Genomic DNA, 16,853 nt, shown 5'->3' with positions numbered 1-16,853 from the left:
ATATATATATATATATATATATATATATATTGTTGATGTTCGGTCATATCTTTTTTATTTTTTGATGTAAAAGATAAGAGGTCTAATCTTCTTGTTTGGGTTATTTTTGTTGTTATTTGGGCTAATATTTATTGTTGTTATTTGGGTCTTTGTTTGGTTTTACTTTTTTAAGAGGTCAAGGATTGTGTTTAGGTGGGCCAAGATAATTTTTGTTGAATCCAAATTCTTGAGATTTTCAAGTTAGGTATTCAATATATATTTTTTTAAGGTAGACAAAATAGGTTTAATTTATAGAATATTGTGTGTATGAACACCCTGAGTAATATATAAAGCTGACATTGATAGACCTTGCTATTTATTGACAGAAATCTCAGTTGTACTTGATTTGATCAATAGTATCATTGTTATTGCCTATTCCTATGAATCAACATCACATCCAGGGGAAAAAAAAGATTTAGCTTATGTTGATTATCAAAAAGCAATGATAGCAAATTTTTATGAGGCACATATTGAAGCCTTGAAAAACAAAACGTAGAACTAGCATGCAATAAAAATGTAAAGGCTAAGATCTTTGTGGAAGGGGGCTTGGTCTGGAAATCATTCATACCTTTTGGATGGAATACATGTTTTATGCATGCACATTCATCTTTCTTTGAAACCAATTATTTTTGCCTTTTTAGTTAAATCTGAGTCATGGTTATTTTAGGTTCACCATGTGTGATTTTTCCATTTAAAAAATGGGATAACATTTTATCAACGAGGCCAGAGGATTAGCAGGTACAAATTGGAGTTTCTATAAGTAAATCCAATTAACTCATTATGAGAAGTGTTATGTTCATAACATTTTCATAACAAATTATAAGTGGTAAGTTGTTATTCGTTTAATTTGAATCTACAATTGAAATTACTTTTTTGTCCATCCATAACAACTAATAACAATTTGCTACTTAAGATTTGTTATGAAAGTGTTGTAGATGTAGCACTTCTCATTAATTAACCCTGCCAAAGATATTTCAATGCAACAATAGAATTTTCAACCTCTATCTTAAAACTTTAAAAGCCAACACTTCATATTTTTGCCTCCATATTTTAAGACCAACATTTTCAAAAAGATAACGCAATGATTTAACTACTTAATTTCACAATATCCACGAAGATAAAAAACCAACTAAACACTCATATAATCCATATAAACTAGAGGATTTATTAACCACAACATGTTAGGAAACCAAACTCCTACTTTATTTTGGGGGTCCATTGAAAAAACTTTAATCGGCCATTTGTTGTACAGCATCCTAACCCACTTATCAAATAAGATAACTCCCCCAAAACCAAAATCCATACTCATAAATCATGGTTTAAAGTCTTCACTTAATTGATGTTCAAGTTTGGTGTAGTATTTGAATTGCCAGAAGACATCCTGGAGTGAGGAATGGGCTGAATAAGTAACGATAATACGCTATCTTTAGTTTTTTGGTCCGCAACACCAAACCCATCTCCATATTGGTACATGAAATGACCCATCCTTGCAAGGTTCATTACAACTTCAATAAATGTTTGACAGAATGGAGAACTCGCAACTCTCTCTTCATTCACCTTCTTCCATGCTGTACTAATCAAAGACTTCACATACTCACGAGCATCTTTTTCACTAGCACCAGTTTCATTCATGTAACATTGGATTGATTTTGGAACGTCACCTCTTTTTAATTCATTCTAAGTTTCCAAAGAAAAAAAGAAAAAAAAGAAAATATTGTTAGGCTATGCTTGTGTGAAGTAGTTGAAAGTATTCTTAACGAAACTATTAGGATAGTGTGATTAGCATACTGTAGATGTTCCAAGATCATTTGTAAATCGTAGAATCATTGCTGACCAATAGAATATTTTGGGGTACTCTTCCAAGCAATCCAAGGCTTCCTTCGTTATTGGATTGCTGACCATAAAGTAAGCATGCATTAGTATAATTGGTGTTGATACTGAAATCCATGCATTCTCAAGGTATTCTGCAAGGCTTGGTATATATCCGTTGTGATACCACTTGGCCTCCAACAAATAAGATTTACATAAATCTGACCACTGAAACAATTAAATGGGACCATGAATTAGAGGAATTAAAACCGTCAAGTATTTAGGAGAAAATGTTGACAATAAACAATGATGGATTTAGAAGTCAAATCAAGTCAATACCGCTTTTTTAAGGTATCGAATGATGTGGAATCCTTGTTTTTTAAGGAGATCAAAAGCCATTTCATTAACAAAGTTGTAGAGAATGAGGAAACATATCTTCATATTATGTGGAAGCTGATCCATTGCATTGATCTCCCATCTGGAGTCACACAAAAAATGAAAGAGTAATTTTTAAGTTTTTATGTAAAGGGGATGAGGTGTAATGCACTAATGTGATTTATACATACCTCTCAATGGCATCTGTGAAGAGCTTGAGTTCATCCAAAGTTCCATATACGTCATAAACATCATCTACTATCGTTATTAGTGAACCCAACTTTGTTAAATTTATCCTACAACACCCAAACTGAGGTTGATCTATCATACCCATTGACCAGAAGAAAATCTCCATTAGCCTATCCCTTGCAAATATCAAATTTTCTCCAAGCTTAGTGTTCTTCCACCACCTTTTTATGGACAAAACAAGAAAATTATCAATTTTCTAAAATTAAAATTTAGGCTATAATAAACTTGATTATTTGTTTTATGTTGCCAGGAGATTTGATTTTAATTTTAATATTCATCATTGTACACTTCAATAGTTCAACAGAGAATCTCTATTGTCCTTCAAAGGTTGTCAATAACTAAGTAATTAACGTATTGATTACATGTAAGATGAAGCTCAACTTAATGTGAGAAGTAATAAGTTTTTTTTACCTTGACACTTGTTTTAGATCTTCTTGGTGGACTGCTTGCACCATGTTGAAATCCATTTCTGCAAGCTTAAGTAAGATAGGGTTCATGTCTTCTCTACTCCTATATATATCAATAAACCACCTTGTTTCAAACTTTATTATTCTCCAATGCAGTGGAAGTTCCAAGGCATAGGTCACCATAGCAGAAAGAGTTTTATCTTTATTTTGCTTGACATATTCTTGGAGGTGCTTGGTTGCGAAATTTCTCAATTCCTCCAACATATTCTCACTTTCTGTCAAAAGGAATGATGCGTCATACAAGGATAGTATACCCTTGGTTTCCCCACAAAGGCATGCCTTGAATTTCCCTCTCTCATCCTTGAAAATATTGAAAACTCCTGCAATGACCAACGCAATAATTATTAACTATATTATGGTATTATGTACATTGTCAAATCCAAGAAATAAACTCTTTACCTAAATGTACTCTTTCCATTTTAGGTGAATTGGAGATGAATTTATTCCGTTTAAATAGCCAAATGTTTTTTTGTTTTTGTTTTTGTTTTTTTTTTGTTTTCGTGTTTCTAAATTACCTTGAGAGATGTTATATCCATGTTGTCTTAGGAGTCTAAATTTAAGAGTTGTGGCATATAAATTCTCCTTCCTCCATGTATCACCACTTTGATCATTGTTGTATAGACCTTCCAATATTCTTTTCATCTCTCCCTCGAAATGATGAGATAATCCAAGTCTTTGCAAGATATCTATCAGCTCGAGTTGCTCTAATGGATCCACCACTTTGTGAAGCATCATCCTCACATGTTCCTTCAACACATTACTTTGTGCAGTGCAAGTTTCTCCCTACATCACAATTTTATCATTAGGGGCCAGTCAATTTTCAAGTAATATATAGTCAGAAGCAATAGTAAAACAATATAGCAATTGAAAACAATAATGAAATGATACCACGTATTTGTTTCTTAGCGACTGGATGTAATCATAGTCCCAAATGGAAGGTTGGTAATTTGCTGATCGCCGAACGATAATGGAATTATTTGAAGTATTGCTGTCTGCCATGCTAGCTGGATGTTGTACTAAATGAGACTAAGCTTTTAAATGGGGGAGGTGCTCCTGTGAAATTGCAAGTAGGGAGAGAAGAAAGTAGGTTACATATATATAGTATCCGTTGAGGTAGAGTTACTGTGGTTTTGTGATTGAATGGGTTATTATTTGAAAAGACTAAGAGAAAAGAAAGAAGCAAAGAGAATAAATAGAGAGACAAGAGAAAGAAAGTAATTTGTAAAACGATATCTGTCTTACATAACTTGATTCTGTACATTGTCTAAATTACTAGTCCCAATGAAATATCCGTGATTTGAAAAATTCTAGGAGCATTGCTCCCTCCTTGAACTCTCATATGAGAGTGGCACCCACCTAGAGGAAGTGATGCTATTACTAGCTCTAACAATGCTCTACTCCTGGGGAAGATTGGTCCGTGTGTGTCAGAAGAATGAACACACTTTATCCATATTAAGGGTGTGTTTGGATATTGTTTATTTTGTTGAAATTGAAAAATTATTGCTGAAAGTACTGTGGATAAAGGTAAAAGTTAGTTGAAATAGTATAGTGGGGCTATGAATAGTGCTAAAATGTATAGTGAGACCTATGAATAGTAGCAAAAATAAGCTAAATAGTGAAATAATTTATAATTTTAATTGCAATTCAAATGCACTCTAAGTATCCGTTTGGCAAAGATTATTTTTGCTAATTTATTTTACAATTTTACTTATTTTTGCTACTTTTCATGGGTCCCACTACAATTTTTGGTATTATTCATGGGTCTCGCTATATTATTTCAGCTAACTTTTACTTTTATTTATAGTACTTTTAGCAAAGTTATCAGTTTTAGCAAAATAAGAGGATTCTAAATAGACCCTAAATTTGATCTCCATTTCAAAAGGCCATATCATAGAAACATATAGCAGAAATTCAATATGGAATTTTTTTCTAAAATTCCATGTTTTTTTCTCTAAAATTCCATGTTTTTTTCACTTACCAAAATTTTGTTTGGATCTATGTTAACTCATGTAGTATAGTTTTTGGTGTTTAATGTGCCAAATGCTAAAAATTCAACATTTAGCACACCTGATGTTAGTGCTCTAGTTAACTCAACTTATCACCCAACAAGAGAGATGAAACTGATAGGATTTAAATTCTGTCTATATATAAAAAAAAAATTAATCTTTTGTTACAATGATAAAAAGCAATATTATGAAGCATATGTTATAGATTGAAATTATATATATAAATATATATATAGATATATATAACATTAATATATTGTTTAAGATTTTTTTCCCTTAAATTTCCAGTCTCAGCCATTAATTTATTATTGCATAGTGCAATAGATTGAAATATGTTTAAGATTAAAAGTAAGAAATATGTTGTTGTTACTATTTCTAGCCATCAATTAAAGGCCTCAGGCCTCCCACTTGTCCCAATTTTTTTCAAAGGTTTTACAACTCTCATTAAATAAACAAAAAGGTCAAAAAATTGTATGAAAAAAAAATCTAAAAACTTATAGAGTGGTAATTGTCTCTGATGGCTAACCACTAATTAGATTTCAGTACTTTCACGTTTATCACATAAATTTGAGCATGTTATGTTAACTTATGCATCAATCACGGGTTGAAACACAAATACAGTGTAGATTAGGATGTAGGAAGCGCATAATAAAATTTTTCATTTTGTTTTTATGTACAACTTTGTCATCAACTTTTTCATTTAGTTTTTATGTAAAATTTTTAAAATTTCAATTTTTCTGAATTTTCAAAGTATAAGTATATTTTAGCATTCTTTCAAGGGGGAAAAAAAATGGTAACTACACTCTACCCCAAACTTGAAGGAAAATAAGTGATGCCAAACACATAAAAAGTGTAAGAAGTGAATAGTACTCATACGTAGAAATGAGTTAAAGAATCTTATGACTTGATGGTATTTTTTCCATTCATTGTGTGTTCCTTGTGGTCCCACGTTGTTGGCAAGCAAGGCAGTAATTAAACATTAGTCATGACTCATGACTTATGAGTGATTATAACATTTTTTTTTTTTTTTTGGGTTTGGATCTATGTTAACTCATGTAATATAGTTTTTGGTGTTTGATATGCCAAATGCTAAAAATTCAGCATTTGGCACACCTAATGCTAGTACTCTATTTAACTCAACTTATCAACCAATAAGAGAGACGAAATTGATAGGATTCAAATTCTGTATATATATATATAAAATTAATCTTTTGTGACAATGATAAAGAGCAATATTATGAAGCATATGTTATAGATTGAAATTATATATATATATATATATATATAACACTAATATATTGTTTAAGATTTTTTTTCCTTAAATTTCCAGTCTCAGCCCTTAATTTATTTATTTTGATGAACCAGCCATTAATTTATTATTGCATAGTGCAATAGATTGAAATATGTTTAAGATTAAAAGTAAGAAATATGTTGTGGTTACTATTTCTAGCCATCAATTAAAGGCCTCAGGCCTCCCACTTGTCCCAATTTTTTTCAAAGGTTTTACAACTCTCATTAAATAAACAAAAAGGTCAAAAAATTGTATAAAAAAAAAATCTAAAAACTTATAGAGTGGTAATTGTCTCTGATGGCTAACCACTAATTAGATTTCAGTACTTTCACGTTTATCACATAAATTTGAGCATGTTATGTTAACTTATGCATCAATCTGAAACACAAATACAGTGTAGATTAAGATGTAGGAAGCGCATAATAAAATTTTTCATTTTGTTTTTATGTACAACTTTGTCATCAACTTTTTCATTTAGTTTTTATGTAAAAATTTTAAAATCTCAATTTTTCTCAATTTTCAAAGTATAAGTATATTTTAGCATTCTTTCATGGGGGAAAAAATATGGTAACTACACTCTACCCCAAACTTGAAGGAAAATAAGTGATGCCAAACACATAAAAAGTGTAAGAAGTGAATAGTACTCATACGTAGAAATGAGTTAAAGAATCTTATGACTTGATGGTATTTTTTCCATTCATTGTGTGTTCCTTGTGGTGCCACGTTGTTGGCAAGCAAGGCAATAATTAAACATTAGTCATGACTCATGACTTATGAGTGATTATAACATTTTTTTTTTTTTTTTTTTTTGGGTTTGGATCTATGTTAACTCATGTAATATAGTTTTTGGTGTTTGATATGCCAAATGCTAAAAATTCAGCATTTGGCACCCTGATGCTAGTGCTCTGTTTAACTCAACTTATCAACCAATAAGAGAGACGAAATTGATAGGATTCAAATTCTGTCTATATATAAAAAAAATTAATCTTTTGTTACAATGATAAAGAGCAATATTATGAAGCATATGTTATAGATTGAAATTATATATATATATATATATATATAACACTAATATATTGTTTAAGATTTTTTTTCCTTAAATTTCCAGTCTCAGCCCTTAATTTATTTATTTTGATGAACCAGCCATTAATTTATTATTGCATAGTGCAATAGATTGAAATATGTTTAAGATTAAAAGTAAGAAATATGTTGTGGTTACTATTTCTAGCCATCAATTAAAGGCCTCAGGCCTCCCACTTGTCCCAATTTTTTTCAAAGGTTTTACAACTCTCATTAAATAAACAAAAAGGTCAAAAAATTGTATAAAAAAAAAAATCTAAAAACTTATAGAGTGGTAATTGTCTCTGATGGCTAACCACTAATTAGATTTCAGTACTTTCACGTTTATCACATAAATTTGAGCATGTTATGTTAACTTATGCATCAATCACGGGTTGAAACACAAATACAGTGTAGATTAAGATGTAGGAAGCGCATAATAAAATTTTTCATTTTGTTTTTATGTACAACTTTGTCATCAACTTTTTCATTTAGTTTTTATGTAAAATTTTTAAAATCTCAATTTTTCTCAATTTTCAAAGTATAAGTATATTTTAGCATTCTTTCATGGGGGAAAAAAAATGGTAACTACACTCTACCCCAAACTTGAAGGAAAATAAGTGATGCCAAACACATAAAAAGTGTAAGAAGTGAATAGTACTCATACGTAGAAATGAGTTAAATAATCTTATGACTTGATGGTATTTTTTCCATTCATTGTGTGTTCCTTGTGGTGCCACGTTGTTGGCAAGCAAGGCAGTAATTAAACATTAGTCATGACTCAAGACTTATGAGTGATTATAACATTTTTTTTTTTTTTTTTTTTTTTTTTTTTTTTTTTTTTTTTGGGTTTGGATCTATGTTAACTCATGTAATATAGTTTTTGGTGTTTGATATGCCAAATGCTAAAAATTCAGCATTTGGCACACCTGATGCTAGTGCTCTATTTAACCCAACTTACCAACCAATAAGAGAGACGAAATTGATAGGATTCAAATTCTGTCTACATATAAAAAAAATTAATCTTTTGTTAAAATGATAAAGAGCAATATTATGAAGCATATGTTATAGATTGAAATTATATATATATATATATATAACACTAATATATTGTTTAAGATTTTTTTTCCTTAAATTTCCAGTCTCAGCCCTTAATTTATTTATTTTGATGAACCAGCCATTAATTTATTATTGCATAGTACAATAGACTGAAATATGTTTAAGATTAAAAGTAAGAAATATGTTGTTGTTACTGTTTCTAGCCATCAATTAAAGGCCTTAGGCCTCCCACTTGTCCCCATTTTTTTTCAAAGGTTTTACAACTCTCATTAAATAAACAAAAAGGTCAAAAAATTGTATAAAACAAAATCTAAAAAATTATAGAGTGGTAATTGTTTCTGATGGCTAACCACTAATTAGATTTTAGTACTTTCACGCTTATCACATAAATTTGAGCATGTTATGTTAACTTATGCATCAATCACGGGTTGAAACACAAATACAGTGTAGATTAGGATGTAGGAAGGGAATAATAAAATTTTTCATTTAGTTTTTATGTACAACTTTGTCATTAACTTTTTCATTTAGTTTTTATGTACAAAATTTTAAAATCTCAAAATTTTTTTTTTTCAATTTTTAAAGTATAAGTATATTTTAGAATTCTTTTAGGGGGAGAAAAAAAAGTTGACTACACTCTACCCCAAACTTGTAGGAAAATAAGTGATGCCAAACACATAAAAAGTGTAAGAAATGAATAGTACTCATACATAGAAATGGGGAATTCTAGTCTTTTACCCTTAATTTTTAAAAAATTTAGCAATATGCCCCTATTTCAAAACTATATAGGGATATGCCCCTGTTTCAATACTCGATTACCTTAAAATCGAGTTTCAATGAAATACTTGATTCGTAGAAAATCGAGTTATGCCCAATAAAACTAAAAAAAAAAAAAAGCATGGAACTCGATTTTAGGGAAGTCGAGTTCCAAAACGTTGCTATAGGGCTTTAAAACGTCACTATAGAGCTTAAAAAAATGCCACTATGGGGTTCCCTGAACCTGGGTATTGGGCGATCACACTTATAAAATTTTTTTTGCAGGAAGACGCCACTATAGGGATTAAAAACGTCACTATAGGATTTAAAAACGCCACTATAGAGCTTCTTGAACATGGGTCAATCACACTAATAAATAATTTGCTTGAAAACGCCGCTATAGAGATTTAAAACGTCACTATAGGGCTTGAAAACACCACTATAGGGCTTGAAAATGCCACTATAGGGCTCCCTAAATATGCGGCGATCACACTTATGAAAATTTTCTTGCATGGAACTCGATTTCCTAAAGTCGAGTTCCATGCAAATTTTTTTTTTTTTTTTTTTTTTTTTTTTTTTTTTTAAATTTGATCGGGCATAACTCGATTTTCTATGAATCGAGTATTTAATTGAACTCAATTTTAGGGTAATCGAGCATCGAAACAGGGGCATGCTCCTATATAGTTTGCAAACAGGGGCATATTGCCAATTTTTTTAAAAATTAAGGGTAAAATGCCAGAATCTCCCATAGAAATGAGTTAAAGAATCTTATGACTTGACGGTATTTTTTCAATTCATTGTGTGTTCCTTGTGATGCCACGTTGTTGGCAAGCAAGGCAGTAATTAAACATTAGTCATGACTCATGACTCATGAGTGATTATAACATTTTTGTAAAAAAAATAGTATCATCTCATTTCATTAATATAAAAACACGAACATGGGCATAAATTTATAGTTATGAATTAAATAACTAAATAATTATATAATAACTAAATATTAATATATTATATACTAGCCTCATCACATGCATGAATATTTTTATTTTTATTTTTTAGGTTTACATGTCTTATTCATGGTAGTTTTATTTTATTTTCATTTTAAGAAGACGTGAAGTTGTATTAGTACTTAACTACGTACATTTTAGAGGCGACAGAATTGTAGCTATTAAAATAGCAATGGTAGATCATAGATGGGTCCAAATCTAATTATTGAGCGATTGACAATAGAACTGACCTGTAAGACAACCATGTTTTGATATTTTTATGGAAAACAAGGAAGCCATTATTTGACCTTTTAGTGCCTTTAATGAGCAAAGGGTAATGACTAATGAGACACATACAAATAAATTAAATTAAATATAGTCCCTATTATTTTTAAACTGAAAGTATAGTCCCTCTATAAAAACTCTATTCCATGATTCATTATGCTAAAATTAAATATTTTTTTTATAATACAATAAGGGAATTTAAATTCTAAACATTTTCATTAAAAATACTGAAAATTTTCTATCAATTGAGCTACAAAGCGCTTAGAAGTATGCTAATTTTTTTTTTTTTTGGTTGAGGAAACAATAATATTTATTAGAATATAAAAGTAATATATAGAGTTTTTTAAATAGGCTTATAATACATTATATAACCCGAGTATCACTACAAAATGGCCTAACCCTTGTAGTTGTAGCCAGGGATTAAAAGTATGCTAAAATTAATTTGTTTATTCAATCTATTTAACTTATATACAAAATTTATTTTTAAAATCTAGATATCTAATAAACCAACAAAAATAATTAAGCTCTCACAAACGATAAAGATACAAAAGAACAAAACAAAATCATAGATAAATTTGGATAGCCATACAAGTGGACCAAACAAAGGAGAAACATCGATTATAACTCTCCACCAATAATGCAATCAAGGGCAGCCCACCTAACCAAAGAAAACACGATAGTCCCATCAATGGTGGCTCCATGATTTTTTTTTTCTAGGGGGGTCAATAAGAAGATAAATCTTAGATGAAAAATGAATCTTGTGGTCTATGATGTTTCTTTATTACAAATTTGTCCATAATATTAGCAAGAAAATAAAATATAAACTATTAGTTCATTTGGCATGTAGTTTCATAATACAATGAACATACTAATTATTATTGCTAAGATGAAATCTTGGAAATTAACCATGGTTTTCAAATACAATAAGCATATTAATTATTATTGAAAAAAGTGAACTTTAATTATTATTTCTAAAAATGATTTTTTCTATCAGTTTGTTTTAACTCTTTACAATTCTTGTATTTAACAATTCAACTCAACTTTGACAACTATTGTTCTTTGTAATTGTATTAAGTGTGTTTGGGTCTTGATTATAAACAAACTTATTACTTCATCTTTTTTCCTACAATTTGCGGGTCTCATGTGAGTTCCTACATATTTTACAATTTTAGCAAAAAGTTAGATAAATTATTCCCAAATAGATACTAAGAAAATTTTTATTGTGTTAACATTTGCTTTTGTCTTCACTCAATCACTCTTGGCCCGTCCCACGCGCCCAGTCCTCACTCAATAAATAACAAATTATGTTATCAAAAAAAAAAAAAAAATTAAATGCACTTCAGATTCAACAACTAATTGTTATTTTCAAGGTTTTAGATTAAATTGGCTTGTTATTAGGCTTTTTTTTTTTTTGTTTAAAAAATGCCAAGATATTGGTAAAAGGATTATATTTAAGGTTATTTTAGTTGTGCTTAGGAAAAAAAAATGATCAAAGAGTTCAAAATTTTATTTTAGAGGGTCAAAACAAATAAAAATTTTATATTATATATATTGTCCAAGTAAGGGGTTCATTTGAACCCCCTGGGCTATGGCTTGCACTGCCCATGAGTCCCATACTTACGAAGACCCTTTTTTTTTTTGGAGAAACTATTTACAACTTTTACACAATTCATTTTTAAAATCTAGATATCTAATAAACCAACAAAAATAATTAAGCTCTCACAAAGGATAACGATAGAAAAGAACAAAACAAAGTCACAGATAAATTTGGATACCCATAAAAGTGGACCAAACAAAGGAGAAACATTGATTATAACTCTCCACCAATAATGCAATCAAGGCCGGCGAAGAAAATACTATAGTCCCATGGTGGCGGCTCCAGGATTTTTTTTCTAGGGGGGTCAATAAGAAGATAAATCTTAGATAAAAAATGAATCTTGTGGTCTACGATGTTTCTTTATTACAAATTTGTCCATAGTATTAGCAAGAAAATAAAATATAAACTATTAGTTCATTTGGCATATAGTTTCATAATATAATGAACATACTAATTATTATTGCTAAGATGAAATCTTGGAAATCATCCATTGTTTTCAAATACAATAAACATATTAGTTATTATTGCTAAGTGAACTTTAATTATTATTGCTCAAAATTTTTTTTTTCTATTAGTTTGTTTTAACTCTTTACAATTCTTGTATTTAACAATTTAACTCAACTTTGACAACTATTGTCCTTTGTAATTGTATTAAGTGTGGTTGGGTCTTGATTATAAACCAACTTATTACTTCATCTTTTTTCCTAAAATTTGCGGGTCTCATGTGAGTTCCTACTTATTTTATACTTTTACCAAAAAGTTAGATAAATTATTCCCAAATAGATACTAAGAAGATTTTTGTTGTGCTAACATTTGCTTTTGTCTTCACTCAATCACTCTTGGCCTATCCCATGCGCCCGGTCCTCACTCAACATATAACAAATTATCTTATAAAAAAAAAAAATTAAAAGCACTCTAGATTCAACAACTAATTGTCATTTTCAAGGTTTTAGATTAAATTGGCTTGTTGTTTGGCTTTTTTTGTTTAAAAAAATGCCAAGATATTGGTAAAAGGATTATATTTAAGGTTATTTTAGTTGTGCTTAGGAAAAAAAAAAAATGATCAAAGTGTTCAAAATTTTATTTTAGAGGGTCAAAACAAATAAAAATTTTATATTATATATATTGTCCAAGTAAGGGGTTCATTTGAACCCCCTGGGCTATGGCTTGCACTGCCCATGAGTCCCACACTTACGAAGACCCTTTTTTTTTGGAGAAACTATTTACAACTTTTACACAATTCATTTTTAAAATCTAGATATCTAATAAACCAACAAAAATAATTAAGCTCTCACAAAGGATAACGATAGAAAAGAACAAAACAAAGTCACAGATAAATTTGGACACCCATAAAAGTGGACCAAACAAAGGAGAAACATTGATTATAACTCTCCACCAATAATGCAATCAAGGCCGGCGAAGAAAATACTATAGTCCCATGGTGGCGGCTCCAGGATTTTTTTTCTAGGGGGGTCAATAAGAAGATAAATCTTAGATAAAAAATGAATCTTGTGGTCTACGATGTTTCTTTATTACAAATTTGTCCATAGTATTAGCAAGAAAATAAAATATAAACTATTAGTTCATTTGGCATATAGTTTCATAATACAATGAACATACTAATTATTATTGCTAAGATGAAATCTTGGAAATCATCCATTGTTTTCAAATACAATAAACATATTAGTTATTATTGCTAAGTGAACTTTAATTATTATTGCTCAAAATTCTTTTTTCTATTAGTTTGTTTTAACTCTTTACAATTCTTGTATTTAACAATTTAACTCAACTTTGACAACTATTGTTCTTTGTAATTGTATTAAGTGTGGTTGGGTCTTGATTATAAACCAACTTATTACTTCATCTTTTTTCCTAAAATTTGTTGGTCTCATGTGAGTTCCTACTTATTTTATACTTTTAGCAAAAAGTTAGATAAATTATTCCCAAATAGATACTAAGAAGATTTTTGTTGTGTTAACATTTGCTTTTGTCTTCACTCAATCACTCTTGGCCTATCCCATGCGCCCGGTCCTCACTCAACATATAACAAATTATCTTATAAAAAAAAAAAATTAAAAGCACTCTAGATTCAACAACTAATTGTCATTTTCAAGGTTTTAGATTAAATTGGCTTGTTGTTTGGCTTTTTTTGTTTAAAAAAATGCCAAGATATTGGTAAAAGGATTATATTTAAGGTTATTTTAGTTGTGCTTAGGAAAAAAATTATAAGATCAAAGTGTTCAAATTTTATTTTAAAGGGTCAAAACAGATATAAATTTTATATTTAATATATACATTTTATATATATATATATATATATATTTGGCCAAGTCAAGGGGTTCATTTGAACCCCCTGGGCTATGGTTAGCGTTGCCCATGAGTCCCATACTTACAAAGACCATTTTTTTTTTTAAGAAACTATTTACAAAGACCTTGATAAGTCGTAGAGAGAGAATCTATGTGGCATGCTTACAGATCTTAATGTTTAGTTGCAGTATCAATAAATAACTTTGAAAGGCTATTGAATTGACTTGAAGCTCTTCAAATTGTAAAGTTGTGATTTACAAATATGTATTTTGTTGGCTTTTATTCCGTGCCAAATTTGATTGTAATTATATTCAATCTTTTGTACCCTGTATTTATTGTGGGATTTGATTGTAAGGATTGTGTGTTAGAGAGAGAGAGTGTGAAGACTCAAGCAATTGAAGCTTTCTCTTGGATAGCTCGCGACTAAGCATCCCGCGAAGTGAAGCATGTGCCTTGCACATGACTGGAATGTGAAGAGTCAGTACAGATGGAGACAGCTATGTTTCATGAGTATCTCGCGGGTAACGCCTTCCCATGAGACACCCACGAAACATTCTGTTCTGCCAGACTATAATATCTGATACACACTTTCTGTACCCACACTATATATACCCACATTACCCACGAATGATGAGGAATGTTTCTGAGAGAAAACTCTAGCCTCAAACCTTGAGAGTTAGAGATTATCATTGATGAGGAGTGCTTGTGGATTTCCTCAACTCCTGCCTCTCCATTTTCATACCATTGAGAGGTTGATAGCCCAAACACTTACCACACCCTTTCAGATTGTCAAGTAAGGTTTTGGTGTTACTGGGAAGCATTGGAAGAAGCCAAGGATGACAGATGCAACATGGAGCTTGTTGCGGGATCCGGAGAGCTAGACAAGACACGGTTCCGAGAAGCTTTGTTGGAGTAGGAGCTTGGAGGGCTTAGGTACAGCGGGCAGATTTGGCTTGGAGGGTCTCTTGCTAACCCATGTATCCCAACTGATTGTCTAGTGGATTGATTACCACTTGGAGGGTGGCGGAGAGGTTTTTTGCTGAGTTTTTCTATTTCCTCTTCGATAACACATCGGCGTGTTTTCTTGTGTTTGCATCTCTCTTCCCTACTCTTTTACATTCTATTTTACTGCTGTGTCATTTTGTTTATGGATTAGAGTAGCTTGTTTGTTTATCCGCTCACATTTACACTATTCCGCACTTAGAACTAAGTTAGTGTAAAAACTATCGAGCCATAACTTTAATTTGGGAGTCTAAACAGCTCTTGTGTTTTTAACACATTTTTGAGCTTTCACAAATATTATTTAAATTTCTTGATCATATCAATAAAGTATTTTGAACTTCTACAAATTGCAATAATGTCCATCAACACAATGCAATTGACCCTTGAAGATTATAGAATTATATATGAGGTCCATTTACTTACATTTTATATATTTGTCATTTCAACACATATCAATGTCATGTCCCTAGCTTATGTAATCCTTAATTTTATTGGACCCCAAAATAATTTTTGAGTGAGAACTCTTTATAAATATTATATATATGAAAAAAACTTTGAAAAATATCAACAATCAATTTTGTCTTGAGTCCCACTCAAATATGAAATTAGTTGAATAAAATCTCTCTTAGAGATCGGTAAATTTGTTGTTGAACATTTACACATTTTACTCATTATACATAAAACCTATATTGTCCATATATAACCTTTAAATGAGCAAACAAGTTGACATCTTCAAACATATCAAAAAAAAAAAAAAGTTGACATCTTCAAAGTTACATGCATAATAAATAAATATGTGTAAACCTCTCATGTTTAAGAACAATAGGAAAATTGTGACAAGATTGTTGGAAAATCTAGTTTTGCATCTCATACAAAACACACAACGGAAACAACAAACACGAATCTACTTCATTTATGAGAGATAACATGTAACCTTGAATTCTAGAACAAAGAATAGAAAGCGTACCTTGATGCAGTGAAATTCAAAAACAAGACTTGATAATACCTCTAATCAACATCCCAATTCCACATGGTGCTTGAGAAGAGTGGTCTTTCAATCAATCTTTATGTACGTTGATTCTCAAAGAAAGTTCTTCTTCTTCTCATTGTAGAGAAAAACTGTTTTCTTTTTCTTTTCATCATACATACATACTAACTACCTTGGTAGTTACTTTATTTAATAACTCTTATTAAATAAAAACTGATTATCTAATTGGGTTAGCCTTCTGGGCCTGCCCAATTGGGTTTTAGTTTATGGCTTGAGATGGGATCAAAGGGAACAAATAAGACTCTAGCTCTAATGGGCCTTGGGCTTATCTGTCAACTCTTGACAAGTCCAAAGTTACCATTAATTATATTTAATACCACTATATAAATATAATTGCACTCTCGGTCTTATTAATAAATTACATCCCTAGACTCTAATGATATCATTTGACCCCTCCATGAAATATCCATAGTGAACAAAGTCATAACGAGCTATCATTTTTTAAACAACTATTTTATCTTTGAGTACCTGGTTTAATCCTTTAGTTATTCATATATATTGAAATCCGATTTCAATAAATACAA

General features: G+C 30.4%; 1 protein-coding gene across 1 annotated transcript; it reads right to left on the bottom strand.

Annotated features, from left to right (window-relative positions):
* Positions 1–1,316: 1,316 nt before the first annotated feature.
* On the bottom strand, positions 1,317–3,938 carry LOC115960259 (myrcene synthase, chloroplastic-like). Its single transcript, XM_031079052.1, has 7 exons — positions 3,828–3,938; positions 3,455–3,722; positions 2,884–3,259; positions 2,415–2,633; positions 2,188–2,326; positions 1,828–2,076; positions 1,317–1,716 (listed from the first exon to the last, which is right to left on the bottom strand). Exons 1-7 carry the CDS (start codon positions 3,936–3,938, stop codon positions 1,372–1,374), a joined length of 1,707 nt encoding a protein of 568 aa, XP_030934912.1. The 3' UTR covers positions 1,317–1,371.
* Between the last annotated feature and the right edge of the window lie 12,915 nt (positions 3,939–16,853).

The sequence above is a fragment of the Quercus lobata genome, chromosome 9, assembly GCF_001633185.2.
Source record: "Quercus lobata isolate SW786 chromosome 9, ValleyOak3.0 Primary Assembly, whole genome shotgun sequence".
NCBI lineage: Eukaryota > Viridiplantae > Streptophyta > Magnoliopsida > Fagales > Fagaceae > Quercus > Quercus lobata.
The sequence above is the reverse complement of the archived record's forward strand: the minus strand, read 5'-3'. Positions and strand labels throughout refer to the sequence as shown.